The 27,103-nt window shown below is 40.3% G+C and overlaps 1 protein-coding gene across 1 annotated transcript in view; it reads right to left on the bottom strand.

The window, feature by feature from the left end:
* LYST (lysosomal trafficking regulator) overlaps nucleotides 1–27,103 on the bottom strand; it is a 310,685-nt gene that overhangs the window by 277,827 nt on the left and 5,755 nt on the right. Inside the window, exons 2-3 of the mRNA XM_089668582.1 lie at nucleotides 9,771–9,960; nucleotides 3,407–3,494 (exon numbers count right to left, since the gene is read on the bottom strand). Of these exons, the coding sequence (XP_089524708.1) occupies nucleotides 3,407–3,494; nucleotides 9,771–9,953 (271 nt within the window). The 5' untranslated portion in view covers nucleotides 9,954–9,960. The remainder of the gene's footprint in view (nucleotides 1–3,406; nucleotides 3,495–9,770; nucleotides 9,961–27,103) is intronic.

Genomic DNA, 27,103 nt, shown 5'->3' with positions numbered 1-27,103 from the left:
TGCATACTCCTAAAGCACAAAGAAAACTCTTCCTACAAGCTTTAACCAGTGCTCAACTGCACACTGATAGAAGTCACAAAACTGCTGATGAGAAAAGGTATTTAGCAGTTTATATTTACTAAAATAATTGCACTTCCATGTTCTGAGTACTGTTGGAGACCAGATATAGTGATTGCAGGGTCCTGGGTTTAGTAACAATTTATGAGTCCATTCACACCATATATGGTGTCACAGCGCACACCATGCATTTAGCATGGCTCACTGATGTGAATGGGCCCTTAGTGGTAAAATAAAAATTTACAAAAACTGCAATTTAAATATAGTGCAGCTTACTATACTTTAGATGTAGTGACATCATTAGTGTTTTTTTTTAATCAAGCCTTTTCCTCTATTGCTATGTTCCTGCAAATAACACAATTTTGTTCCTTCATGTCAATGTTTTCTTCTCCATTGTATCAATGGAGACAGCCATGGTCGTAACACAAAACATTTCTGTCTTTGTTTATCTCCATTACATGGTGGATTAATGGGATTAGTAGTTTACACATCACAAAGAAGGTTTTTTTTTAATTCTTTTAAGTTCGGAAGGAACAAGGACATTGCATTCCACAGGCATTTTCTGTTTGTGCTGAAAATGTTCTCAACCTAAAAAGGAAATCCTAATGCAGCCACCAAATCCAAGAACTGGCAAGTAGCCATTTGTTATTTTTTTGGTTTTGGGTTTAGATACCCTTTAAAGAGTGTACATAGCCAAAACTTTTTCTTCAAGTTTTGGAAAGAATGGGGAAGTTTTAAAAACCCTACTAATTTCTTTTGCAATCTGTTTCCCTTCACGTCTTCTCTATCAGACATAAGAAATTTCACCAAAGGATAATAATTCCCCTCACAGAAAGGTGTTGGATAATTCACACTCACTCTAGGAACAATTTCTTAGTTTTTTCCCACATCACTTCCTTGATCTATGACAGTAGTCACCAGGACAAACAGTGGGTGAATTTCCCCAGCAGAATTGTAGGCAGCCAAAAAAAACACAAAAAAAAAAAATACAAAAAAAACGCTTGTTTGACTTGCGGTCTAAAACTTCCCCAAGACTTTATCCAAAACTTAAAATTAGGTTTTGCATTGCATACACTTTGCACTGGGAGGTGCACAACTCATCAAGTTACACAATGATGTCATTTATAGCATTTTTTAAACCTGAATCCTTAAAAGGAGATTATATATAATATACAGGTGAAACTCAAAAGATTTTAATATTGTGCAAAAGTTCATTTATTTCAGTAATGCAACTTAAAAGGTGAAACTAATCTATGAGATAGACTCATTACATGCAAAGCAAGATAGTTCAAGCCGTGATTTGTCATAATTGTGATGATTATGGCTTACAGCTCATGAAAACCCCAAATCCACAATCCCAGAAAATTAGAGTATTGTGAAAAGGTGCAATATTCTAGGCTCAAAGTTTCCCACTCTAATCAGCTAATTAAGCCATAAAACCTGCAAAGGGTTCCTGAGCCTTTAAATTGTCTCTCAGTCTGGTTCAGTAGGAATCACAATCATGGGAAAGACTGCTGACCTGACAGTTGTGCAAAAAACCATCATTGACACCCTCCTTAAGGAGGGAGAGCCTCAAAAGGTAATTGCAAAAGAAGTTGGATGTTCCCAAAGTGCTGTATCAAAGCACAATAATAGAAAAGTTATGTGGAAGGGAAAAGTGTGGAAGAAAAAGGTGCACAAGCAGCAGGGATGACCGCAGCCTGGAGAGGATTGTCAGGAAAAGGCCATTCAAAAGTGTTGGGGACTTTCACAAGGAGTGGACTGAGGCTGGAGTCAGTGCATCAATAGCCACCACACACAGACAGATCCTGGACATGGGCTTCAAATGTCGTATTCCTCTTGTCAAGCCGCTCCCGAACAACAAATAACGTCAGAAGCGTCTTACCTGGGCTAAAGAAAAACAGACCTGGTCTGTTGCTCAATGGTCCAAAGTCTTCTTTTCTGATGAGAGCAATGTTTGCATCTCATTTGGAAACCAAGGACCCAGAGTATGGAGGAAGAATGGAGAGGCACACACTGCAAGATGCTTGAAGTCCAGTGTGAGGTTTCCACAGTCTGTGTTGATTTGGGGAGCCATGTCATCTGCTGGTGTTGGTCCACTGTGCTTCACTAAGTCCAGGGTCAACGCAGCCGTCTACCAGGAGATTTTGGAGCACTTCATGCTTCCTTCCGCAGATGAGCTTTATGGGGATGCTGACTTCATTTTCCAGCAGGACTTGGCACCTGCCCACATTGCCAAAAGTACCAAAACCTGGTTCAGTGACCATGGGATTACTGTGCTTGATTGGCCAGCAAACTCGCCGGACCTGAACCCCATAGAGAATCTATGGGACATTGCCAAGAGAAAGATGAGAGACATGAGACCGAACAATACAAAAGAGCTGAAGGCCGCTATTGAAGCATCCTGGTCTTCCATAACACCTCAGCAGTGCCACAGGCTGATAGCTTCCATGCCATGCCGCATTGAGGCAGTAATTGCTGCAAAAGGGGCCCAAACCAAGTACTGAGTACATATGCATGCTTATACTTTTCAGAGGTCCGATATTGTTCTATGTACAATCCTTGTTTTATTGATTGCATGTAATATTCTAATTTTCTGAGATTGTGGATTTGGGGTTTTCATGAGCTGTAAACCATAATCATCACAATTATGACAAATCATGGCTTGAACTATCTTGCTTTGCATGTAATGAGCCTATCTCATATATTAGTTTCACCTTTTAAGTTGCATAACTGAAATAAATGAACTTTTGCACAATATTCAAATTTTTCGAGTTTCACCTGTGTATACGTGTGTATATATATATATATATATATAAATTGTTGAGCCAGGATTCCAAAAGTACAAAGTGTTAGGTGTAATACCCTGAACTTTCAATACAGAAGGCACCTGCTGACACCAAAATCTTAGTATTTTCCCAATGCTTCTTTACAAAATAAAGAAACTGCCCTAATAGAGCTGTTCTGCTCAACACAATTCAAATGTAACCACAATATCGATACCGTTATATTTGCCAAAATAAAACAAATTGCCTTTCTACAATCAAGTCACAGACCCAACCTTTACATGCTAAGGTGCCTGCCAATACTGAAAGGTACAGAGCATCACAGCTAGCAAATATTGTAAAACATTTGGACAACCTAGGCAGAGATAACTGACTATTTGTATACAGTATTAATATTATTTAGTTTATTATTTAATGTATTATTTAGCCAGAAGCTGCAGAGCACAGCAGGGGTTCAGTGTTAATTTTATCAACCTCTTTTCTGCATGCTGCAAGCATTTTTAAGTTCAAGTAGAGAGTAATATCTTTAGTGTTTTTATATTGTATAATAATGATGGAATTACCTCTTGCTTTTTCTTGCAATGGAATCTTCCAAACCAGAGGTAAAAGAGATACAATAAGAGTAATAAGCTCCTCACGGCACGTCAAATCCTGAAATAAATGACAATTACAAACATTTACAACAAAAAATATAAATATAAATATATAAAAGACAAACATAAACCAGTACTAGGTACACAGAACATAGTGCCAGTATCATCCCAATGCACAATGATTATTCCAGCTAGATAAAAATATAAAAAAAGGAAGAAATGCCAAACAAGGAAACTAAAACACATGCAAAGCATTTCCTTTCTATGATATAAATATACATATTTATATATATTATACACACACACACACACACACTATAATGCCAAAAATATTGGGATGCGCATCCCAGTCTTCGTCTGCAGGGTTCAATATTGAGTTGGCCTACCCTTTGCAGCTAGAAAAGCTTCAAATTTTCTGGGAAGGCTGTCCACAAGGTTTAGAAGTGTGTCTATAGGAATCTTTGACCATTCTTCCAGAATTTCAATTTGTGAGGTCAGGCACTGGCTGGCTCACAGGCTGGGCTCGCAGTCTGCACTCCAATTCATCCCAAAGGTGTTCCTTCGGGTTCAGGTCAGGACTCTGTGCAGGCCAGTCAAGTTCCTCCACCCCAAACTTGCTCATGCATGTCTATGGACCTTGCTTTGTGCACTGGCACGCAGTCATATTGGAACAGGAAGGGGTCATCCCCAAACTGTTCCTACAAAGTTGGAAGCATGAAGTTGTCCAAAATGTCTTGCTATGCTGATGCCTTAAGTGTTCACTTCACTGGAACCAAGGGGCCATGACAAACCACTGAAAAACAATCATACCCCACAATCCCCCTCCTCCAAACTTTACACTTGGCACAATGCAGTCAGGCAAGTACCGTTCTCCTGGCAACTGCCAAAACCAGACACATCCATTGAATTGCCAGAGAAGCTTGATTCGTAACTCCAGAGAACACATCTCCTCTGCTCTAGAGTCCAGTAGCAGCGTGCTTTACACCACTGCATCCAATGCTTTGCATTGCACTTGGTGCTGTAAGGACTGGATGCAGCTGCTCGGCCATAGAAACCCATTCAATGAAGCTCTCTATGCATTGTTGTGCTAATCTGAAAGCTACAGGAAGTTTGGAGGTCTTTAGCTTTTGACTCTGCAGGCAGTTGGCAACTTCTGCACACTGTGTGCTTCAGTAAACGTTGAGCCCGCTCTGTCATTTTACATGGTCTACCACTTCATAGCTGAGCTGCTGCTGTTCCCAGTTGCTTCCACTGTGTTGTAATACCACTAATAGTTGACTGTGGAATATTTAGTAGCAAGGGAATTTCATGGATGGGCTTACTGCACAGGTGGCAACCTATCACGGTACCACGCTTGAATTCATTGATCTCCTGAGAGCGACCCATTCTTTCACAAATGTTTGTAGAAGCAGCCTGCATGTCCAGGTGCTTGGAACAACTGAATCCAATGATTTGGAGGGGTGTCTTAATACTTTTGACAATAGTGTGTGTGTGTCCTCTTAGCGTTTGAGAAATTAGAGGGAGTTAGAGTATTTACAGTGATATTGCAGGTAACATTTTTTTTTTCAATTAAAAAAATAAACGTGTTATAACTTACCTGCTCTGTGCAAGGGTTTTGCACAAAGCAGCCTCAATCATATGGATTCTCGAGTCCCCCCGCTGGCACTCCTGGCCCCCCCACCCTCCACTTAGTGCCCCCATGGAAAGCCACTTTCTATGGGGGCACTCATGAGGGCTCACTCTCCCACATCTATTGACACAGACAGTGGGGCTTGGCCACTCCCACATCAGTGGATTTGATGGACAGGATTAATCTGCCCATTAAGGAGGTACAGAGCCGGGAGAGCCAAAGCTCTTGTGCACAGTCCTAGATCAACATCAGGCTCAGGTAAATAGAAGTGGGGTGAGGGGAAAGTCTGACAGGTGTTTTTTTACCTTAATGCATAGAATGTGTTAAAAGGAAGAAAAAAAAATACACAGTTGAGGCTTTAGAACTAGTCTTTTTTTAAAATTGGACATTACTTACGGGGGCATTCTCTATACTTAAATTTGCTTTATTTAAAGTAGAATCAAAACAAACCAATGAGCTATCCATAAAGATAAAAGACAGGTTTTCTGGCAACAAAGCTTAAGACAAATTAAAAAAAAAAGAAGAGGGAAAGGGGACAGCTACTAAATGTAGGATATAATGTATTTCAGAATGAGTGCTTATAGAGATTCTAACAGGTTCTTTTTTTTTGTAAAATAACAAACATGTGTCTATACATACCTACTGTGTGCAGTGGTTTTGCACAGAACAGCCCGGATCCTCCTCTTCTCAGGTCCCCCACAGGCTCTCCTGGCTTCTCCTGTCTGTTGGGTGCCCCCACAGCAAGCACCTTGCTATGGGGGCACCAGCTGCTCTGTGTGTACATTCACTCAAGGAGCAGTAGCTTGCCCCCCCCCCCTCTCCTCATTGGCTGACTGGCTATGATTTACAGCAGCTGGAGCCAATGGCTCCCACTTGCTGTCTCAGCCAATGATCGCTGGATCATGATGAGGATCAGGTAAGTATTGAGGGGGCTGGGGGCACTGCTGCACAAAGAAGGTATTTTTACATCCATGTATAGAATGCATGAGGGTATAAAAACTTTCAGCCTTTACAAACACTAAGTAATATGCTTTTTTAAGAATTTGTAAATAAAATGTAAACAATAATGACAATCTGTGTGGTAAAGTGGCTTTCTAGGACATCTTTCCTATCTTTGTCATTCACAGGACCAGCTACTCCCTCCCAGATGTGTTTTAATAATCTGATTTACACATTCATTCTTAATACAGTAGGGGTGGCATAAAGTTTCATCCATTGGACATAATCAGCAAAACCAAGAAAACAGGCCAAGGTTATAACCAGAAAATAAATAAGACTCGTAGGTCAAGTAACAGAATAGCAAAAAAGACGAAAGAATCCCCTTCCCCTTCCTCAATGTACAGAGAAGGATTTAGATTTTTTTTAACCTGCTGACAACATGGACACTCTTGAATTTACTCTCTGGTACATCTAGTAGATGACAACTATATGCTCCTAGGGGAGAGATATGCTGACAACTGAGCTGGTTGAGAGGCAAAAGGCTGGGAACTGCCAGGTAAGCCAATCTGACGGACCCAAATTATAGTCAGGATAACTTTCTATAGACAGTTAGGACTTACCCCTTTACCAATATAGATATACATTTACTGTACTATAAACTAAGTTAAGATATATGTCCACCAAGTTCAACCATTAATCTAGTTAATAGGAAAACAATTCCTAAAAAGTAATGGTATGACAATATGGTTCAAAATTCTAATATGTATTTTTTTTTTTAAATCTAAGTAGTCCTTTATCTTTTTGAATTGTTAGAAATACACTCATACCTTTTTTTTCTTTTCCCCACTGAAACTAGAGATCCTTTGGGGACATTTGAGGCTTAAAGATACATTTGAATTAAAAGGGAAAACAATTTTTGTTATCACTACGGACTTTATGTTAAAGTAATTTTTACTATGACTTTCACTTTGCACATGTTCGCTCTTCCACCTGTTTGTTGCTGTATTATAGAGATTTCCAGATTAGATATTAGAGAGTCTTACTCAGCCATCTGTTTCAAGTAAACATGTCATGTTACCTATTAGTGACCCTTATTAGGAAAATGCTAGTTGCCTAGCTGAAGTACTTAGTCTATAGCTAGAACAACTAACCACATAGAGTTCTAAAAAAATTATATATAATAAACTCATGCTTAATCAAAAAGTGGTTGCACCACCTAACCAGGTCTAAATACCAGACCAGAATGCTAGATTAAACAAGGGGCTTTGTCTGGTAAGAGGCTCTGCATGTGGATGGCACTTTAGCACTGAAACACCTTTTGCAATTTTTGGACTTCATTTTTTTTTTTTTTACCAAGTATAAGGATTAATGTTTCACAGTTTTATTCATTTATTGTTTTTATTGTATATAGAGCACACCTGAGTTTTATTTATTTATTAACTTTAACTTTATATTATAAGTTAACTTTATATTATGAACTTTAATGGCAAATGTGCACTTTCAGTAACGCTGAATGGTGACTGCGTTTATATTTATTTATTTTGCTCTTTGCACATTTATTTTGATCTATTTTGAATAGTATTTAAGGGGATATGTGCACTTTTTTTTTCTCTCTGTTAATCTATTTGGAGATACACACAGATACACATACATATTTATTATATATAGAGTTCTACCTTTAGCATGACTTTCTCACTTTGCATATGAATATTTTCTATCCTCATTTTCCTTGCTACCATTACTTGTTTTACCCGGTTTACAGGGCTTACCAGCTCAAGTTCCTTCCTCACAAGTTTCAATAAGAATGATAGAAAACAGCTTCTGCTGTGCTTTTGATAAAGAAAATCGATAACGCTGTGTGAATTCCACTTCATATATGCACCCTGTGTTAAATGTTGGGATTTTTGGGTGGGGTGGGGGGTTATAAAACATTAATTATACAATTGTCAGAAGCATTTGTGCAAGCTGAACAAAATTTGACCATGTGATTTCTATTAGATAATTTCCTGCATCATCGGCTCCATCTAGTGGCCAAGATGCAGTATAGTTTTGTGAAATATATTTGATTTTGTCCACTAGATGGAGCGTATGATAAAGGAATTAATCTATTAGAAAACACATTATGAAATTTCATTCAGTTTGCACAAATGTTTTTGACATTCATGTAATGAATATTTTGTAAATAGAAAGCTTACTTTGCAAATCAAAAATTTTTGTAAAAACAAAAAAAAAAGTTTTAGGCCTCACACCATAGATGCAGAAAAACTGATGGAAACTGACGTGCAGATTTCACTTGCAGAGACGTCAGTTTTCATGCACGCTTCACAAGTTTTATACACGTTGCAGATCTGCCCGTGATACTAGAGTTGTGGTGTGAACAGGGCACATAGAGAACTATTGATTTTGTGCCTTTGCAGAACGCATGCAGAAAAACGGACATCTCTGGACCAGTGTAAACTACAGTGTAAACTACAAATAAAATAGAAAAACCCAAGAAAATAATAGTTTCTCTTTAAGTCCGTTATCTATTTATGATTGGTATTTATAAAGAGTCTACAATTTATGCAACACTTTTACATGTATATTGTAGATTCACATCAGTCCCTGCTCTCAAGGAGCTTACAATCTAAGGTCCCCAACTCACATTCATACATACACGTTAGGGACAATTACCCTACGTGCATGCAGAGTGTGGGAGGAAACCAGAGAACCCATGCAAACACAGGTAAAGCATGCAAATCCCATCCAGGTTGTGCTGGGGTTGGGATTCATACTGACGTCCCTTGTGCTTCCAGGCAAAATTGCTAACCACTTAACCACTGTCCTTCCATCTACCCATTTACTAAACTAACAGACTAGCCTACACATTACATGTCTAAGTGGAACTGTGTAAAAATGTTTTTGTACATTACAGTACTCACCATCTACTCTTACCCTTTCTGCTTGCTTTCACCCCCTGGAGCAAAGCAAAGAAAGATCTGTGTAAGCTCCGAGTTAGTCTAGCTGGAGTTTTCTTTACTGGTCCCATTTGATGGACTTGGGGATTGGCCACTAAGTGCTACATTTTGGGATACAGTGGTGAGAGACACATACTCAACACCCAAGGCAGAGGAACAAATAAAAGGTCATCATAAGCAGTGTAAATTGTCAGTGGAGAGAGACAGAATGGGCATCCCTGTGTAAATAACTGTTTGACACTAGTTAATAAACCCAATCACATGCAGAATTAAACCAGCTCTCTAAAACACCGGCAACATTTTAATGTTCATCAAGCTCCCCCATTTTTCATGCCATTTACAATAAAATGTTTTTTGTGCAGTTATACCTATATTCTTTAATCTGCCATGTTTACCTCCAGCAGTTTCCTCCCAACTTGTCCTTCCCCCTGAACATAGTGAACACAACCCTTTGTCCTAGCACAACAGGCTCCTATACAAACTGGCTGTACCCATGTCTGATGATGCCTGTACATCTGACTTCACACTAATTATAATGCCTGTACTTAGAGTTTTTACAGTGTAATTTAATTAATGGTTCCTCATAAATCCACATCACACTAAATCTGCTATATAGGTGCACAGTTTTGAATGTATTTTTTCTGTAAAATTGTCTACAGTCTCTGCCTTAATGTATAGCTGATTACAGAAGATATTTAACTGGATTCTACCACTCTGACTTACTGCAGCTTGCTCTACTCAGTTCTTCATTTGTTCAGCTCAAGTTCTGTTTTGGAAACATTTACACACTTGATTATTTAACAGTTACCTGATCAACACGGTCATTGAGCATTGTAAGGAGCACAAGTCCACGTCCATATAAGAGATACTCTCCAAGAACAGCCATGTGACTTTCTTCCTCTTCATCATCCTTGCTTTCTCCTCCTTCGCTGCACAGCTTGTTGACATCAGACAAAAATTCCCGAGCTACAGAATTACAGTTGCTGCTCATGTTGAAGCTGGAATTAAAAAAAAAAAAAAAGTAAAAAATGATTCATTATTTGGGGCTCCATTTATCTTACACTTTAGGAAAAAATGTGATTTAATTAAAAAACAAAACAAAAAAATGTTATTTGCATACAAACGCTACAGGAGTCAATATCATTTGTCCATTAAAATATCACATACACCATATTTTCTACACTCAATTTTCTCCCATATCCATATTATCAATGGTAAAGAAAAAAAAAAAAACTGTTACAATCTCCTAAAGAATATTTTACTATCGAAGCTTTGGTTATCTGGCTGGGGTGGGTATGTGACCTAGCATTTATGATGGCTCCTCCTTCTGGGGTGCAGACAACTAGAGGCAACTGTTCCGTTGTTCCAAGAGAAGGTGGAGAAAGCCTTCTGCACAAATTTTTTGTTGAATGTTTGCAAGTAAAAAATGTAATTTGGGTCTGGAACAATCTTGCCAAAAAATGGAAACAAAAATCTGGCATATAAAACTTTAAAGAAAATCTTGCCCCCACATTTCATATTCCTAATATGTTAAGTTGTACCATGTACTTATGTTTATTAAAGTGGTTGTAAAGGCTCAAGGATCTATACATGAAGGTAAAAAACCTTCTGAGTGCAGCACTCCCCCAACCTCCCCTAATACTCATATGAGCCCCATTGCGAGCCAGCATTACGCACGAGAGCCGGGGACACTCCCTCCTCATTGGTTGAGACAGAAGCAGGAGCCAGTGAGGAGAGAAAGGGGCAGGGCCGAGCCACGGCTTCATGTGTGATGGACACACAGAGCAGCGGCTGAGGAGCGACAAGAGGGAGGGGTCAGGAGTGCCAGTGGGGGACCCCAGAACAGGAGGATCGGGGCTGCTCTGTGCAAAACCACTGCACAGAGCAGGTAAATAGAACATGTTTGTTATTGAACAAAAAAAAATTGAGCCAGGTGAGGCTACTCCATTATTTCTTCCTCAGTTAAGCAGGTAAAAGGTCTGGAGTTGATTCTAAGTGTGGCATTTGCATTTGGAATCTATTACTGTGAACCTACATCATGCATTCAAAGGAGCTGTCCATGCAAGTGAAACAGAACATTGTAAGGCTTCAAAAACAAAACAAATCCATCAGAGAGATAGCAGTAACATTAGGAGTGGCCAAATCAACAGTTTGGTACATTCTGAGGAAAGAAGAGCACACTGGTGAGCTCAGCAGCATAAAACAGCACGGACGTCCATGGAAGACAACAGTGGTGGCTGATCATAGGATCCTCTCTATGATAAAGAAAAACCCATTCACAACATCCAGACAAGTGAAGGACACTCTCCAGAAGGTGGGCGTATCATTGTCAAAGTCTACATTCAAGGGAAGACTTCACTACAAGGTACAAACCATTCATAAGCCTGAAGAATAGAAAAGACAGATTAGACTTTGCCATAAAACATTTAAAAAGCCAGAACAGTTCTGGAAAAGCATTTTTTGGACAGATGAAACTAAGATTAATCTGTACCAGAATGACGGGAAGGAAAAAAAAAAAGTGTGGAGAAGGTTTAGAACAGCTCATGATCCAAAGCACACAACGTAATTTGTAAAAAATTAAGAAGGCAGTGTGATGACATGGGCAAGCATGGTTTCCAGTGGCACTGGGTCATTGGTGTTTACTGATGATGTAAGAGAAGCAGCCGGATGAATTCTGCAGTGTTTAGAGATATACTGTCAGCCCAGATGCAGCCAAATGCAACAAAGTTTATTGGACAGCGCTTCACAGTACAGATGGACAATGATCCAAAACACACTGCAAAAGCAGCCCAGGAGCTTTTGAAGGAAAAGAAGTGGAATATTCTGCAATGGCCGAGTCAATCACCTGATCTCAACCCAAGAGCACACATTTTACTTGCTGAAGGCAAAACTAAAAGGCAGAAAGAGCCACAAACAAAGAACAACTGAAGACAGCTGCAGTTAGAGCCTGGAAAAGAATCAGAAAGGAGGAAACCCAGTCTTTGGTAATGTCCATGAGTTCCAGACTTCATGCAGTCATTGCCAGTAAAGGATTCTCAACAAGATATTAAAAATGAACATTTTATTTATGATTATATTAATTTGTCCAATTACTTTGGCTCCCTTGAAAAAGGGGTGATGGCTACTCTTAACAGCTGTAATTCCTAAACCCTTCCTCCAGTTTGGATGTACATACACTTAAATTAAACCTTAGAGTGTGCACTTTCAGCCCATATCCATTATATAACTATAGCTTGAATATGTTTTGGTAAATACCTGAAAAAAAAAACTAAAAAATTGTGCCTGTGTCCAAATATAAATGGACCTAACTGTATATGCAGTGGTAAATATAAATAACCAGCTATATGGTTACAGTTGCGAGGTACACTATCAAAGGTTATGGCCGAGTCTTCACAGGACTGAGATTGAGCTCTGCAGTCACCTTTGCAGCAGTTGTTTTCTTTTTCTGGGTCACAGTTCAGTGCAATGTCCTTTTGTCTCTTTTGGTCAGTTGACCATGTCAACTGTAGTTCTGCTTATCAGACGAAGTTTTGATACTGTACCTCGCGACATGGCAAATAAATTGGCAACTTCAGTCACAGAGGCACCAGCTAAGCGGCACCAACAATTCTCTCTTTGATGTGCAGTAAGCTTTGAAATGACTCTGTATTACTAGCAGCACCCACAGTGAATGACGAAAGTGAGGCTTCCCACCTGTTAGCTAGGTGTCTCATCACACAGTGGAAGCAAAAGAGTGTTACCTCACTTCTGCTTCAAATGTGAATCTTGTCATCACTTTCACACCAGCAAATCATGTAGTGCAGGGGCAGGCAACTTTTGAGAGGTACAGATCTACCTGAAGAGCATGGAAGAGATCACCGGGATTTGGCACCTTTTTTTTTTCTTTTTAGACACTAAGTGAAATTACCTGCATCTCACTGGATGTTCCTGCATGTCACCACACAGCAAACTCAATGCACTGTACTGCTGTGTGGTGACATGCAGTGACACAAAAAATAAGGGAACTGTTTGATGCGCTTGAATGTGCAACACACTTCTCCCTACCACTGGCTCATTGCAGCTCAAACGAACAGCTGCCTGGACACTAAATCGCTTTCTAAAAAAATAGAAATTTTCGGAAAATTAAAAAAAAAAAAACAAATTCAGTGTGGAATAGTTTGACAAAATGAACGGCATCTTGAAAATGCTGCTGGTGAAGAAACCATTATTGGGATCCAGAAACAACAAGCTTTCTGGAATAAGAATACTTTACAATTTCATTATGGTCCTCAATTAATTTCATAAAGTATTTTTCCATGTCATTAGGACATCTCTGGTATGCCAGGATGTGTTTTATCATCCTTATAGCATTTGGAAAAGCATATTTCTTCTCACAAAATTTGAAAATTGCAGTTTTGACCTCAGCAGAAAATTTTACTGTGGAAATGTTTGCAAACTCTAAAATGTTGGGCTCACCATTTTACTGACAGGAAAAGAAAAAACACAATTTACTGAGAAGACTATAGGTAAACATTTATACTGCGATGGTGGAGAACATTAATAAGAATGCTTTAAAGGTTATAAAGATAAAACTACTTTGTCAGACATATTTACCCTGTCAATTAAGGCCTGAGAGAAAAGAAATTATCATCTACTGTATCCCATAATCATCTAACTGTAGGAGGAACACGATGGAGCCCACAAGCAAACCAAACTGGAGCCTTTCCCTGTAGTGCCCAGTAGTGGCGGAAATGTATATTTCTCGTTTGAGAAGTACAGTGTTACTTGAATTGTAAATCCAGGATTCGCCTGTTTGAAGCGGTCAGCTGAAAGAACTTGCCCTTTAGAAAAAGTCTCAAAAATCTTTCATTAAAGGTCTTCATGTTACATTGTTTGAATACCACGTCATAGACATTTATCATTGTAAAAACATTTTCCCCCCCAAAAAAAAAAAAACATTTGTAAAAAAAAAATGTTTTCCTAATTATTTTAACCAGGCATTCACAACTCTAGTTCTAATGGCTAAGAAGTAAATCAGTTCCAATTTAAGGATCAATTCAAGCAGTAATTAAGGTTTAATCGCTCAGACAAGATCTCTGTGCTTGTCCAATGCCAGCAAACTGGCAGCAGCCATTACGAGAAATCACAATCTCTCTCTTGGATCCCTAATATATTATTTTTTTCTGGAGCACACAACAGGAGAAATGAGAATACTAAAAATTTGGCCAGACAATCATAACAGACGCAAACCAGAGCTCACCTAAGAAATGAATGTGAAACTCAGTTCAGCACACCACCTATAAACATTAAAATGTCACAATTTATGTAAATTAAAACTTCATTATAAAACATATTCAGCGATCATTTAAAAACTTGTTTTCCAGTGAATAAAAACCAAGCGTAAAACACAATTACCCAAGAAGCAATATGACTTGAAAATAAATGTAAAATAACTCATTTAAAAAAATCCTTCAATCACATGGAATCATGTGCCGTCACATGGTAGAGAACATAATGTGTGTCAGATTAGGCCGCCTAGCAACCAATAAATTATGCTATGTGCTTCACTGTTACAATATCACAACTTCTCAGAATCATTTGAAAAAGGGAAATGCTAAAACAGAAGAAAACAATTAACTTTTTTTCAGCCTATCAGCATACACAAGCAGAAAATAATTTACTTCCATTAATTCATGTTACAACATCAACTTTCAGATCTCTTTACAGAGCACACAACACAGGGATAGAGATTAAAGCAAATTAGAAGCACAATTAGACATACATCTGTTGCAAAGCAGTCTACCGCTTATTTAACAGTATTAGCAAGTTGTCACGGTCAGAGGTCAGACTCAGACCAGGAGCTATAGCAGTAAAGAGGCTCCCAAGGACTAGCAGGATAAGTACACAAGCAGGTCAACCTGGAGAACGACATGGGCTTACCTGAACTGAGGGGTCTAAGCACCAACTGGTATTCACCACAGCTCCTGATGGTGGAGAAGGGTTTTGTTGCATGCTAGCACAAAAAAAAATAAGATTTTCCAGCACACTTACGAGTTAGCTTACAAAACAACCAAATCAACCTGGTCTAACAATGCAAGTTAAAAACAGAGGGTTTCGTTTGCACACATTCACAAATATATGTGGAAGCCGCAATGCCTACATCAAGGCTCCTCTGTGTACTGTGGTCGTAACACTAAAATTTCTCCAAAGTTGGAACACATAACATTGGATAAATTAAGAGCAGGTTTGCCTCAAGGGAGCCCACCCCTCCATAAGGCAATGGGACACACAGTACACCCTTAATTCATCCATTACTATATATTCTCCAACTTTGGAGACTCTAAAATGCAGTTGGGATTGCAGTACATGGAGGAGCCTTGAAGTAGGCATTACAGCTTACAGATATATTGGCAAATGTGTGCAAACAAACTGGTTTTAAAATGAATTGTTAGACAGGGTCAATTTGGTTGTTTTGCAGGCTAGCTGTTAAGTGTGCTGAGAAACTTTTGTTTGTGATGTGCGTTGCCCTTCCATGTGCACTTTATTGCAAAGACTAGTTATAGGTTGGGGTTGTTGCCACTTTTTTGTACACTTTTTGTTTGATGTTAGTACCAGGTTGTGGTCATCAAGGATTACCCCCACCAGAAGGTGAGCAAGCTGGGGTCCAGTAGCAGATAAAGCAGGTAGAGATCAAGTGTAGTCTGGGAACAAGTGAAATGTAGTAACAAGTGGTGGTTAAGAGAAGCACGGCTGCAGGTACGCAAAGGAGTAAGATGTAGTCTGGAGAGAGAATAATCTGGCAAACATGAAGTGCAGAGACATGGCTTAAATCGGGAAGTTCATAAGAGGAGCAGACTTCAAGATTCACCAGAAACAAGATACAAGGCAAGACTGTCCTCAGAGACCATATTGAGTGCTGATCAGCATTTCAGGCGGCACAATGAGAAGCGCCACAGCCAGACACCACAAAGCTTGCAGGTTCGGATCCAGACAAAAGTTTGTATACAAGTGTGGGTGTGTGTATTTTTTTTTATATTCCAATGATTTTTATTAATTTTTAACATTATAAACAGAGGCAATAAAACTCACCCACACAGGGGCGATCAATTGCATGAGTGTGTGTATTTTTAACCCCTGTGCCTACAATACTTTGTAGGGATGCAGAGATATACAGGTCTGCTTGTAGAACCACAGAAAGCTGGAGAGAAAGGAGAAATGGAAGCATCCTTACTAATAAAGAGTTTAGCAGCGCAGGCAGCAAAAGAAGCAAGTATCCAAGTACTCCTTTGTAATATGCCCCTTTTAATGAAAGAATCCCTTTTTAATGCCTCCCTTCCCAGCAGAGTATACTCAACTTTCCTTTCACATCATGGCTCACTGTACACAAGTTACATAGTTACTTATCTGGTTGAAAAGAGAAAAAAAAAAGTCCACCCAGTTCAACCAACAGAGAAAACACACAGACCTATACCCATAGTTGATCCAGAGGAAGGCAATAAAACCCAATAAGGCATGATTCAATTTGGTCCAGCGGGGGGGGGGGGGGGGGGGATTCCTTCTTGGTGCCCCAAGAGGCAATCTAATAATGCCTGGATCGCCTTTACCTATAAATATTAGTATCCAGTTATATTATGTGCATTTAGGAAAAAAATAAAGGCCTTTTTTTTAAATAATCTATTGAGCTGGTCAGAACCAACTCTTCAGGGACTCTGTTCCACATTTTCACAGTTCTTACTGTGAAGAAGCCTTTCCATATTTGGAGATTAAATCTCTTTTCCTCCAGACGTAAAGAGTGCCCCCTTGTCCTCTGTGATGACCTCAGAGTGAATAGCTCTACACCGAGTTCACTATATGAACCACTGATGTATTTATACATGTTAATCATATCCCCCTTAATCTCCTCTTCTCAAGAGACAATAAATTCAGTTCCTCTAATCTTTCCTCATAGCTGAGCTCCTCCATGCCGCTTATCAGTTTGGTTGCCCATCTCTACACTTACTCCAGTTCCCAGATATGCCTTTTGTGAATTGCCCAAAACTGAATTACATATTCCAGATGATTTGTACAAGGGTAAAATGATGTCTCTCTCTCTGCAGTGCATACCTCTCTTAATACAAGAAACACCTGTTTTTTATTGCTGTCTATGCCCCCATTAAGAAGATTCATACTTTCTATTTGTCCTGTTTACCATTTTCACTGAAAGTAAGAAAATCCTAAATTCTGGGTTGTCCCAGAAAAGTAATAGAGGGGTGACCTGGGGGTCCCCAAGGAATTATCTTTATTTAAAGGGATCTCCTCTCTTAATTTGAAGGGATTTCCTGTTTGGCTATGGGACAGGAAAGAAATCTCTGCAATGAGACACAGATGGTGAAAAAAAAAAATCTGATAGGGGTTATAAACCTCCTTTGCTCTAAGCAAAATGTAAAAAAAAAGTTTTGCCTATACTTCTACTTTAAGCTTATTATCTACCAGAACCCCCAGATCCTTCTCCACCATTGATTTCCTCAGTTGTACCCCCCCCCCCCAGTATGTATGATGCATGCATATTCTTACCCCCCAAGTGCATAACCTTACATTTATCAACATTAAACCTCATTTGCCTTACTGAAGCCGACTGGGAACGACTTCTGCTCCACACCCACAAGGGATCGGTTATTCTCTGCCTGGTACAAAACCCCTGAACTCCTCCACAGAATTTCTAGCTCTCTTTCACCCCTCTGCTGGAGATGCAGCTCCACCCCAGGCTCTCTGATGCATATTTGGTGGGCGTGTCACAAACTACAACCATATTGGACAAAAGTACATGATCTTATTGCTAAAATCACTACATATAACCTGGACTATACACCTGCCCAATACCTCCAGCATCATTCATTCCTTCCCCGCTCTGTTTACCATAGATCTTTAGCCATGCACCTTGTAAATGCAGCCAGATGGTGCATTCCATTGAAATGGAACTCCACGCATTCCCCAACCATCGCAGAATGGTTCCAACTTATCAGACACATGGCCGAAATGGAGGAACTTATAAACGTAGCACGACACTCCGACTAGATGTACCTATACATGGGTTTGTTGGTTCCATTATCTGGACTCAGCGGACTATCTGAGAGACAAGTCTACACACACCTAGTACAACCAGCGAACTTGGACTCCAGGTCCGATACCTCTTTCTTTCACAGGAGAGAGCGGAGGTGCTTCCTTGCCTCTTCAAACCCCTTTCTCTTTCTCCCCTCTACAGATCCCCTATACGGAGTTAACTCATACAAAAGTGTTTTTTTTTCTTGTTTATGTATGCTATGCCCGTTTTACTATGTCATTACCTGTTAAAGAATTTGCTCATTCACATACATAGAGCCCACTAAGATGCATTGTGATTGTTTATTAAATTGAACATTTGACCTATGTGATTTCCTTTTTTCTTACCATTGTTATTTTGGGAGAGCATGTTGGTTTCCTGGTTTCTATTTTGTATTGCCATTATGTGTCAGTCTAGTATTCCGGTGTACATGTCTGAACTGTTGGCTTGTTATACTGAATAAAATCCTTGAACAAAATCCTTGAAATATAAATCTCATTTGCCACATAGTTGACCAAATAAACAGTGCATTGAGATCGGCTTGTAAGCTGGAGACATGCTGGAGTCATCTGCACCAAGCCCTTAAGCATTTATCAATATATTAAAAAGTAAGGGTCCCAACACTAACCCTTGGGGTACACCACTAACAACCCTAGAGCATTCAGAGTATGAATCATTAACCACTACTCTCTGCATATGCAGAGGAGCCTTGATTTGTTAAAGTGGTTGTAAAGGCTCAAGGTTGTTTACCTTCATGCACGCTATGCACAAAAGTAAAAAACCCTTCCCTGTGCAGCATCGCAACCCAGCCCCCCAATACTCACCTAAGCCCCCTCTTGATCCACTGATGTGTACTGGAGTCTTAATTAACCCGGAACTCCCTCTCCTTATTGGCTGAGACAGCAGTGGGAACCAGTGGCACACAGCCAGTGAGCCAATGAGAAGAGGGGGTGGGACCGAGCCATTTCTCCATGTGTGAATGGACACACGTAGCAGCGGCTGGGAAGTGCGCATGCTTGGGTGCCCCCATAGCAAGATTCTTGCTGTGGGGGCACCCGACAGGAGGGATGGGCCAGGAGCACTGGCGGGGGACCCGAGAAGAGGAGAATCTGGACTGCTCTGTGCAAAACCACTACACACAGTAGGTAAGTATGCACATGACTGGGTTTTTTTCAGGCCTTTAGAATCACTTTGCAACATTTTCACAAAATGTGATTTGCTTAAAGTTCCTAAGACGGGGTTGTGCCAGTAACAGCACTTCCTGTTGCAGGATGAAAATGCCAAGCCTTTACCTTACAATTAGCAGCAGTTAGCCTGTGTGCAGAATTCTTTGGTTAGCCATTGGGCTACCTCTCTCTGATAGTCATAATGGCTAAAGAAGCAGGAAAGGATGTTTAACAATGCTGTGACTGCTGATTGACAGGCTGTGGCTTAATGTTGTCATCTAGAAAGAAGAAGTGTTGTTACCGAGAATATCTCATTTTGCAACAGATTCACAAAAAACATTTGATGAAAAACACTGTACACTGTGAGGCATTATGTCAAGAAAAATAGATCTAGGATTTACATACATGTTAACTCCTCCTCTCTTCTTTTCAGCTGCTAGGAGAAAAGAAATTACTAGGTACTTGCAGGTGTGGAGGACTGCGGTCCTCTATTCGATGGTTGGTCCTACACGGTCATATGGTGGTGGGAAGAATCCTCAGCCCTAGAGAGGCTCAGAGCTTATCAAAGTAACCCTGAAACTTAGCTTGTTGTAGGAGACACCATGGGGTAGATTGACTAAAACTGGAGAGTGCTAAATCTAGTGCAGCTGTGCATAGTAGCCAATCAGCTTCTAACTTCAGCTTGTTCAGTTAAGCGTCGACAGTAAAACCTGGAAGCTGATTGGTTTCTATGAAGAGCTGAACCACATTTCGTACTCTCCAGTTTTAGGACATCAACCCGTATGTGCCTTCAGATCAAGTCTGTTCTTTCTCCTGCGTCTCAATCTCAGAAAACTAGTTTGCATTTCCACTGCAGACGGACTAAATTACTTATTGCTGACTGTGGCCCACCCCCTTCCATGCCTTAGTTATGGCCCATCACTACAACATTAGTTGTCCTTTCTTTTAGCGAGACATGAAGACAAGGAGGGGTTGATCAAATCCAGCAAACAGGAAGATGGTATAACAAGGATTCATGTATTTTATTGTACCCCGCTGAACTACTACAGAATAACCTATGGTCCTTACAGTTGTCATCAAACGCTATCCCTTTAGTGCTCGTTCAGGTCAGGTGTGGTGGAAGTGCGCTGGACCGCCTTGCCTAGCACAGTCCTACCGCAAGACAAACAAAATGCCGTGTTTCCTATCTTCCCACTTCAGACCACCTTGTTGCGGTGCTGTGCACTAAAAAAAGTATGACATACAGATTTTTTTTTTTCTTTTTAGCGAAGCTACAACTGCATTGGCTGTGCTATGGCCAATAGTATTTAAAAGATAAGTTCACCTTTAGGAACATGTTACATGTTCCGCCTGTTTCTAAGGTGGAACATGTAACATGTTCCCAAAGCTGCAGCCGCTGCCCCCCTCCCTATGACAGAAGTACAGGGAGAAGTTTCCTGTACTAGCTGTCACTTTTAAAAAACAGTGCATCCGTGCAGGGCTCCGCCCACAATGCTGTGTCATTTATTCACAGTGTTCTGTGAATTAATGAACTACAAGTCTTAGCGGCTGTCAGCTTGTAGTTGTCAATGAACTACCACAGCTCTTTGATTCTTCCCATCAGTATATCTATAGCCCGCAAGGGCAAGCAGATATACTGACAGGTGTGCAGGAGACCTGCATGGCACCAGCAATCTGATGATCGCTGGTGTAATGCTTTACAGGTTACTGCAGGCAAAAATAATAAAATGTACATTTTTTTACCTGCAAAAAAAAAAATGTGCATTTATTATTTCTGGTCAAAAGGTGAACTTATCCTTTAATAAAAATGTCACCTTGTTACATTTCAATAAAGGTTGCATAAAAAAGTAAAGTTTGCATTAAGCCGGGATTGGTGCATCTCCAATGCTGTCATTCTACCGCACACCACTGGCTTTGTCCTAGCACAGCTGCTGTTGTGAACGGGCCCTGGAGTGGAAAACTGAGGATGGTGAGGTCGGTCAAATTCTACTTTTTACTACAGCATGGGATGCTGTAGGCTTCTGACAAACAATTAACCATAACTAGAATGCAAATAGGATAGAACTGTGTATTAGAGCAAGTTTACAACAACTCCTGGCAAATTTGTTTTAGAATTGCTATGAATCAGAAAGGAAGCCAAACGTTCCCAACCCAGTTCAAGCTAAATCACAAGAACACTGCATGACTCAGACCAAAAGTTCTGTCTTCTAGCCAAAGAACATAAACTCTAAATAGCATCTTCGTACTGGTAACGTTTAACTGCTGGTTACGGCATAGGGAAAATGTACAAAAAAAAAAAACACAAAATCATTCTACGCAATGGGCCAGCACAAAAAGGTTTCAAATATTGGAAATGCTAGACAGATTTATAAAGACGTACATTTGGTTAATTAATGACTGTCACTTAAAACACATGCATCAGGAAAACTCATTGGCAGTTAATGTTTGGCAAATGCCATTAACTGCTTTACTGCCTCTTACAGTAAGGTCCATTCAAATGAATAAGTGCTTCCAAACAGCCCAATAAACACAATGATGTTAAGTAAAAATATCAACATATCTGGGTCACGAAGGAGTGGGACTCCAACCGATGTGACAGCTCTTGGTTCAAACAGAACCTGCAAGGTTCAAACTGCAAAGTCTGGACACTGTTACATGACAGAGGGGGTAATATCACCCTTTTCTTTAGAGTTTAAACCAGCTCGCACTGGGGATTTTAATGACAGCTGTGATGGAGGAAAGAATGACAGCAAAGCGCCATCCAGGCAACTGTCAGTAACCCATGGGGGTCCCTTTTACACAAACACTGCCATTTTTCCTTAAATGGGCAAAAGTGATAGTTCCCCTTTACAGCTTATCAAAACTAAAATTTATAATATTGCAGCTTTCCAGTCCCTAGATAAGGTGACTGCATTCATTTTCTTTTTTTCAGGCTTTTTTCCCCCTTTATTTTCACCTAGTAAACCTTAAAGTGATACTAAAGGTTTAATTTTTAATTTTTTTAAAATAACAAACACATCATGCTTACCTGCACTCTGTAGTGGTTTTACAAAGAGCAGCCACGATCCTCCTCGTTCTAGGGCCCCCCCAGGCACTCCTGGCCCCTCCCTCCTATTGGGTGCCCCCACAGCAAACAGCTTGCTATGGAGGTACCTGCGGCGCCATGTGTCCTTTCACACACAGAGAGGCACCTCAGCCCCGCCCCCTCTCCTCATTGGCTCACTGGCTGTGATTGACAGCAGGGGGAGTCAATGTCTCAGACAATGAGAAGAGGGAGTCATGGGATAGTCGAGACTCCAGTGCACATCACTGGATCGAAAGGAGGCTTAGGTTAGTATTAGGGAGGCTGAAAGCACTGCTGCACAGAGAAGGTTTTTTATCTTAGAATGCATGAAGGTAAAAAACCTTGAGCCTTTACAACCACTTTAAAATAACTTTCTGTTCCTGGATGGCCACACTTGCTTCTCCGCCGTATCTGGAGGGAGCCATGCCTGCAGTTGTTTGATTTCATAGGGGATGATGTGGTTAATACAGTAATTTACACATGAACCAGCAAACACAAATGCTCCTGCGCTTGGGGATGGACTCGATGCAGGCTACAACCACATTAAGAATGTTCTGGAACATGCACACCTTGCTGCCCTCAAATGGACCAGGGGAATCCAAATATACTGAATGAGGAAAGAACAATGAGAGGGAGCACAGGCTTGTGCATTACCATAAAAAATGTTTAATAAGAAATAAAATAGGTGTTGTACTCACAAACGAGAACAAAGTCAAGGCACATCATAAAAGAACAGCTGGGTCAACACCGCGCTGAGTAACAGTCCGCAATAGGGAGTGTAGACATCCAATAGGCTGACGCGTTTCGAGGACTGAGAGTGGCTCTGAGGAAGAGGCAAGTCATCGAAACGCATCAGCCTATTGGATGTCTACACTCCCCATTGCAGACTGTTACTCAGCGCGGTGTTGACCCAGCTGTTCTTTTATGATGTGCCTTGACTTTGTTCTCGTTTGTGAGTACAACACCTATTTTATTTCTTATTAAACATTTTTTAGGGTAATGCACTAGGCCTGTGCGCCCTCTCTTTGTTCTTTCCTCATTCAGTAATTTACACATATAAGATTCTGAAAGCTGGCAAGAGCAATGCATTTCTGGCACGATCAACAGGTATTCTCTCTACTTACAATATTAGCTTGAAAAAAATAAAAAAAACTAATATACCGGTAATCACCACATCTAAGGATTACTAAGCTGTATTGTATTATTCTGGGGTTCAATTATGCTGTAGGGTTCATGGACATAAATGCAGGACTATGGGCATACAGCTTAAAATATGCCTGTATTAGTGGCGCCCAGGAGCCCCAGCTGGTGTGTAGCTCCAACCATAGGAAAGTATTGACATAATATGTTGTATGCAGGTATATGCATGTTGAACACCGATACTGGTGCTGTGAAATTATTCCCATATGCATGTGTGTGTAAAATACAAGTACTGGTGTTTACACGCATATACATTTCTATGGACAGAATTATGTATTAGCTGATGTATTTGAGCACTGTACACCCATACATCTGTATATACATCCATATGCATAAGTTCACCTTTGGCAGCATTTCAGCCAGGCTTCAAGGGGAAAAAAATGGCGTACAGGTATGGCGTCTACAGCAATCAATATTATTACAAGCTAGTCTATTTGATTTACTCTACTGGGACCCCTTGTCCATATGGTCATTTTTTTGGAAAATGTGTACCAAAAATGACCATAACCTTTGAAGCCTACAAGTCTACAAACATACCACGTGTGATACAAAGTATATTTTGCAGTAAAGCAGCGTTCCACCTGAAAGGGAAAGCTCTGGTTGTCTGCCTCCCTCCCCCCTCTGCTGCCGCATTTGGCACCTTTTGAGGGGGGGAAAGCAGGTACCTGGTTTTGACAGATACCAGCTCCCATGCCTGGCTCAGTTTGCCACAGCAAACTGACCCAGATGGTCGACCCCCCCCGCCCCCGCCCTTCCTTCCTCAGCAGCCTTCTGGGACACTTCACATGTCCCAGAAGACTGCAGCCCATTAACAAAGCGCATAGTAGGAGGATGGCTGTAAAACCATAAAGCTTTACTGCCAGTTTCCCTTAATCAAGATGGCAGCTCCAGCACCCAACAGCCAACTGAAAAATCGGCTCGGGTGAGGACATGGCTTATATTAAGGGCCAGTTCACGCTACAAAAATGCACTTCAAATGGATTACGGATATTGTTTTTGCTTACAGTTCACGCCACACGCAGTTCTGGTGCAGTTTGCCATGTTCCAGCACAGTTCAGTGCAGAAAAAAAATGCAGCATGTTCTACTTTTTTTTCTGCACCGGAAACTGACTGCACTGGTGTGAACTAGGGCCATTGGAATACATGGAAAACACTGTGCATGCATGTTTGATGCGGGAAAAAGAAAAATACACTGGACTGCACCTAGTGTGAACTAGCCCTAAGGGCCAGTTCACACTACATGCGTTTCAGTTGCTTTTTTTCTGCATCCAAAACACACAGAAAGTAGGTTATATGGTTGTCAGTGTCATAGTTTACATCAGTGCTTGCAGTTCCAGTGCATTCTGGTTGCAGGAAAAAAAAAAAAAAAAAAAAAGAAAAGTAGAACATGCTGCATTTTTTTCTGTACAGAACTGCACTGGAACGTGGTAAAATGCACTGGAACACACATGTCCCTGTTTAAATTGAAGACAAAGAGGGGAAAAATTAACTGGAATGCATCAAAGCCACATAAAACATGATTCGGAATATGTCCAAAAAGCGCATGCAGAAATGCATCCGGAACGCATCTAGACTGCATTTCTATAGTGTGAACCGGCCCTTAAAGTCAGAAGCTACAGTATTTGTAGCTGTTGACCTAAAAAAAAATTTTGGGGGGTAGTGGGTGGGGCCCAAACTCCTCTAAGGAATTTTGGGGTCAATTCAATAAAGGATTTTGCATGTGATATGAAGGTCATGTGACCCATTTTTCAGAAGGATTGCATGAGATAATAAACGTCAATTCGTCACAGAAGGAGATAAATCATTATAGTAAATTCACCAGGAGCTCATTTATACTTTTATGCGACTTATGTGATTTTGGGGTCCAAAGTCACATGAGAAGTCGCACCCCATGTTTCCCAATGAATACCATTCATATCTGTGCGACTTCAAGTCGCAGCGACTTGAAAGTAGTTCTTGCACTACTTTGGTCTGACTTTCATGCAACTGGAGGGCCATAGACTTCAATGTAAACTCTCCAAAGTCACATGAAAGCCGCACCTGAATGTTATACCTGCAACTGGTGTGTGACTTTGGCTTTGACTAAGAATGTTTGTTTGTGCTGTACAATGTTGCACTTACCCAAAGTCGCATAAAACACACATCAGGTCGCACTGTAAAGTCACAATTAAAACCGCACAAGTGCGAATGGAGCCTAAAGAACACACACATTTGTTATTTATCACCTATCAGTAGGCAGTCGTATTTTAGCAAAGTATAAAATAACAGAATAAGTTAAGAGTATACAATGTATCAGTGTGGAAATGTTCTGCTCTAAGCTCAGGAATGAAAATTAAATTGTTACATTTGCACACGAGAATGTTTTCAGTTTCATAATATTTCTGTGTGCATTTACTTCTTCTTCCAATGCAGCGTTCTTAGTTAAAAAAAAATAAAAAGTGAAAAAATCTCTAAAATAACACTAAATTTAAGTGGTAAATATTGCAAAACAAATATTTACCACATTCAGAAAACAACGCATGATTTTTAATGAATTGACCACTTTCTAGAGAAATATTGCATGAGTTATTTTAGCTCAAACATTCATGTGGTATTTATCTCTTAGCGCATTGACCGCCTTTGTTTCCAAAAAAAAAAAAAGAATGTTCCATTTTTATGAGAGCAGATGTTAAGATTGCAAGTCTTGGGACAATGAGGGTCAAGAAACTAGAGGTCCTGTTCACACTTGAGTGGTTTGGAGCTTCGAGCTACAGAACACTCAACAAGGAAAATTTCATTCATTTCAATGGCTTCTATTTACATTTGAGAGTCCTGTCACCTGTCGCTCAAAAAAGTACATGAGCTACTTTTCAGGCAGAATTGAGCGTTTTTGTCTTCATAGACTTCAATTGAAAACACCTGAACAGTGAAAGTTTTTTAGCATGTTTTCTATTCAAACAGCAGCTCCCCTTTTCTAGCATCACTGCACAGCAGTGCAGTGATTCAGGAGAAAGGTACAGAACTTCAGTGTACAGCAGCCATTTCGGCGATTTCACAGTATTTTTAACTTCATATATTGCTCTAGACCAGGGGTATTGAATTAAAATTCAAGGTGGTCTGGTCACTAACATTTTCTTCTGGACGAGGTCCGAATAGGGTGTGCTCATCATTGTGCCCCCCTACATTAGGTGTCGCCATCAGAGTGCCCCTTTACATCAGGTATCTCCATCACAATGCCACCTTACATCAGGTATTCCTGTCTAGAGTGCCCCTTACACTCATAGTACCCCTTTCCATTATATTTCCCCATCAGATTGCCTCTTTCTATCACATGTGCCCATTTGTGGCCCTTAACATAACATGCGCCCATTTGTGCCCCTTAACATAAAATAAGGGGCACTCTGATGGGCACATTCTATGTTAAGGGCACTCTGATGGGCACATTCTATGTTAAGGGGCACTCTGATGGGCACATTCTATGTTAAGGGGCACTCTGATGAACACATTCTATGTTAAGGGGCACTCTGATGAACACATTTATATTAAGGGGCACTCTGATGAACACATTTATATTAAGGGGCACTCTGATGAACACATTTATATTAAGGGGCACTCTGATGAACACATTTATATTAAGGGGCACTCTGATGAACACATTTATATTAAGGGGCACT

Source organism: Staurois parvus, unplaced genomic scaffold, assembly GCF_062004578.1.
Source record: "Staurois parvus isolate SC_StPar_1 unplaced genomic scaffold, SC_StPar_1.0 ptg000059l, whole genome shotgun sequence".
NCBI classification, from domain to species: domain Eukaryota; kingdom Metazoa; phylum Chordata; class Amphibia; order Anura; family Ranidae; genus Staurois; species Staurois parvus.
This window is presented reverse-complemented; position numbering and strand designations above follow the sequence as displayed.